At 42.6% G+C, this 3,904-nt stretch overlaps 1 protein-coding gene across 1 annotated transcript in view; it reads left to right on the top strand.

Moving 5' to 3' along the window:
• The window catches only part of MAEL (maelstrom spermatogenic transposon silencer), a 16,255-nt gene that overhangs the window by 231 nt on the left and 12,120 nt on the right, over positions 1 to 3,904 (top strand). Inside the window, exons 2-4 of the mRNA XM_006764216.2 lie at positions 145 to 237; positions 1,395 to 1,494; positions 2,639 to 2,794. Of these exons, the coding sequence (XP_006764279.1) occupies positions 145 to 237; positions 1,395 to 1,494; positions 2,639 to 2,794 (349 nt within the window). The remainder of the gene's footprint in view (positions 1 to 144; positions 238 to 1,394; positions 1,495 to 2,638; positions 2,795 to 3,904) is intronic.

The raw sequence follows: 3,904 nt of genomic DNA, 5'->3' as shown, positions 1-3,904 counted from the left end.
CAGGGGGAGGGGAACCCCCTACACCCGCCGGGGCAAACGGACGCCTGAACCGCAGCCCCTCGAAGTCCAGGCCTCCGCCTGCGGGGCCGGGGCGCTCGGGCCTCACTGCTGTTTCCCTTCGTGTCTCCCCTGCAATGTCCGAAGCTCCTGAGCCAGGACGAAAAGGAGAAGTACGCAGACATGGCTCGAGCATGGAGAGCTGCCCAGGGGAAGGAGTCGGGACCTTCCGAGAAGCAGGTAAGGGTCGCCGAGATGAGCAGCTACGGGCCTGGCTTCCGGACCGGGGAGTAGGTGCCGGATAGTTCATGGGAGCTCGTCGGGCAGATGGCTGGGCGTTGGGGTGAGGAGGTTGTCAGTTTTTCCTCCTGGTGTCAGAATGCCGGTTATGAACCCGACAGGCCCCCCCGCGAGGGCCCAGGTTGGTATCCTCTGGCAGCGGAGACCAGGGAAATCCCATCAGGGAACCGGCCGCCCGTGAGCCCTGATGCAGGGGGAGCGGTGGCGTTTAGGGCCCGTACCGCCGGGCCTCTGAGGGCCCCTTTCCACCCTTTCGTGGTTTAAGAACGTTTTTTTCGGACATTTTAGAGTAGTTTGGGCCAGTATCTCTTTTTAAGTGAACCAGGCCAGCTGCCCTATGTAAAATACTGACATAAGGAGACTTGCAGAAGTTGGCAAATGTTTCATGCCGTCCAGGTAAGCATTGAAGACGGTGAATTTGGTAAATTTCTGTGTAAGTGGAACGTAAACATACCAAGTAAGATTGGTTTCTTGATTGGTATGGAAGCGCTGGGTAACTGCGTTTCCCGCTCCTGTGTTCTTTCCATTCTTACACAGTGAAGGTCCATTCTTCCTCTCAACTGCCAGTGTCGGATTCAAATTCCAGAGAGCTTTGCTATGTTTTAGGTTTGCGAGGTTTCTATTTGGGGGATGTATGTTAGGGTAGAAGCTCTAATCACTTCAATTTGTACTTATACTTTTGAGCCTTGATTCCCCCCCTCCTTTCTATAACAATGTGTTATAAGCGTTTCCCATCAGAAAGTAAGCTGTATTGTCTATACACCTCATTAATACTTGGAGTCAGCATGATCTTTTTTTTTTTTTTAATGAAAAGCAAACAGTATTAGAGTATTTTTCGAATGATGTCCCTTTGGACATCAAGTAGTTCTCAGCAATGGTTGACTTTAAGGTATTTACCACTCACCTTTGATTCAGGATATTTATAGATTTTGCCATTGTCTGCCTTTCACGTTTTTACCCATTGGGCTTGTTGGCCTGGAGAGGTTATTGAAGTAATCTGTGGGCGGGTTTCCAACTATTTTGCTAAATTTAAGTTTGTGGTATAAAGTGCCAAGCAAGAGTGTAAGTATGTGGTCAATCATTCTCTTCCTCTTCAGAAACCTGTTTGCACCCCACTGAGGAAGCCAGGCATGCTTGTACCAAAGCAGAATGTTTCACCCCCGGATATGTCAAGCTTGTCTCTGAAAAATGATCAAGGTAGAGTAATCCTAACATGTTTTGTTTAGTTACATTTGGGTGCTCAAGACGCTGTAATATGTTGATCAGTAACTGCGTGTTGTGTTTATTTTGAACCTGCATTTCAAAGTAATTGATTACAGGTGTTGAAGAATGATGGCACCAATGTGGCAAGAGATCAGGTTATTTGCATTTGTTGAAGTAACACTGGAGAGTTTTTTGTTTTACAAAAACCTGTCCTCTTGGTTTCTACCACTTCATGTATTATCAGAAATACCTTATGCATTTGTGATTATATCTAGAGACTTAAGTAAATAGGGACTTGCACATTTGTGTTATAAAGATAAAGTTGAACTATTGATCTAGCCTAGAAAAGAACATAGTTAATAAGAGTCCTTGCCATTCCCTTCTGGCTTATTTTTTGATATGTTTATTTTTATTGATTTCAGAGAGGAAGAGAATGAGATAGAAACATCATTGATGAGAGCGAATCATTAATTGGCTGCCTCTTGTATGCCCCATAATGGGGATCAGGCATGTGCCCTGACCGGGAACCAAACTGTGACCTTCTGGTTCATAGGTTGACGCTCAACCACTGAGCCACGCCAGCTGGGTGTGGCTGTTTTTATTAATTGTGGTCTGACTTTGTTGAAGATTAATAAACTTTCAACAGTCTTAGAGGTGGTTAGTCCTGATAATAAGACCAATCTCCTATCCTCACATTTTTTACTGCCTTAAGAAAATTTATAGATGGTCTTGTGTATATTGGTAACCAGGGAAGGGTGAACTAAATTGTCCATAGTTTATATCACAGAGTTTTTCTACACTAATTTGGACTCATTTCTCAAATGCTTATACTAGTACTTGTTGACTATGGGTCATTCCTGAGATTCCAGGGCTTATGTTTAGCTAAATTACATACAGTGAGCTGCAAGTTTTGAATAATTTTGTTGTTTCATGCAGACTGGTTACTGCTTTAACCCTTGATAAGTGCCATTGGAAAGCTTTTGATTCACTTATCCCGTACAGCTGATTCGTTCTCTTTCCCAGCTCCTTTCGGAATATAGGAACAAAAGGAAAATGGCTCTAGAGTTTTGCTTTTGTAGAAGGGTAAATTTGAGATGCTCATCGGTTCATGTTGTCTGTGATTTTTTTTTTTTTTTAGCTCTCCTTGGAGGCATTTTTTATTTTTTGAACATTTTTAGCCACGGCGAACTGCCTCCTCACTGTGAACAGCGCTTTCTCCCTTGTGAAATAGGCTGTGTGAAATATTCTCTCCAAGATGGTATCATAGCGGACTTCCACAGTTTCATCAGTCCTGGTGAGTAGCCAGATGCAGCAGGCCTAGATCTTAAAAGTATGGGTTTTATCTTGAACTCATTTGATACACTATTTGTTTTCTTAAAAGCTGATATCCAGTTGAGTTTTTAAACTGTAACAAGACTTCATAATACTTGGTTAAAAAACGGTTAAGAATTATGTGTTGACACAGGTGTTTGGTTTAGGCTTTTAACTTCAGGTAAGCATCAGAGTTGGATAGATGGAATGCCTGGAATCGTGTAGCCTGCTCTGTGCTCACCTGCTCTGTGCTCACCTGCTACTCTACACACTGGAATTTTCTAAAAGTTTTTTTATACTGTGGCTCCTCTGAAGGGTTCCTTTATCCCATCCTTCACCGAAGCTGTCACCAGTTTTTAACTATTTATTGCTTCGTAACTTTGAGCAAAGTCCTTAACCTTCCTGAACCTATTAGAGAGCTGCTCTAAGGAACAGTGAGAAAGTGTGAAAAGAGCCTCGTAATGGCAGGCTCTCAGATGTTCTTAGTATCTCTTCTCGCTACTCCACCTCATCAGAGCAGTTTGTTACAAAGACATGGGATTTGGTTTGTTTTCCAAGAGGATAGACCAGTGGTTCCCAGGCTTTTCTTTGGCCATGCCCTGCCTAAGCATCTCTAAAATCCTGATGTCCCCGCTTCCCTGTGACATAGAATTTTTATTCAGGAGGTGAACTCCTATTCACATGGAGGAAGCCTAAAAGGCCATTAACTTTGTCTAAACAAGCTTCCAAAGAACATGGCACCCATGAAAGAGAAAAATAAAAGAATGAAAGGACAGTTGAAGTATTAAGTAAGAAATTGTTAAAAAAAAAAATAACAACATGAAGTGATATGAAGAAATAGCAAATAAAGTTTCAAAACATGTAATAGAGAACTGAAATACATAAATATGTCACCATCTATATTTATATACTTTATATGAGGCCCGTAGAACCATAAGAAATGCAAAAAATTCACTGTTGATAACTCATTCTTGGAATTGCCCCCCCTGTGGGGTGTGTGCCCCATGTTGGGAACCACTGAGGTAGACAGTAGTTAAGGGGACACAGACACTCTACCTTTGAAGGTAAGCAGGAGAAATGTAACTTCTTCATA

Source organism: Myotis davidii, unplaced genomic scaffold (genome assembly GCF_000327345.1).
Source record: "Myotis davidii unplaced genomic scaffold, ASM32734v1 scaffold401, whole genome shotgun sequence".
In the NCBI taxonomy this organism is placed as follows: domain Eukaryota; kingdom Metazoa; phylum Chordata; class Mammalia; order Chiroptera; family Vespertilionidae; genus Myotis; species Myotis davidii.
This window is presented reverse-complemented; position numbering and strand designations above follow the sequence as displayed.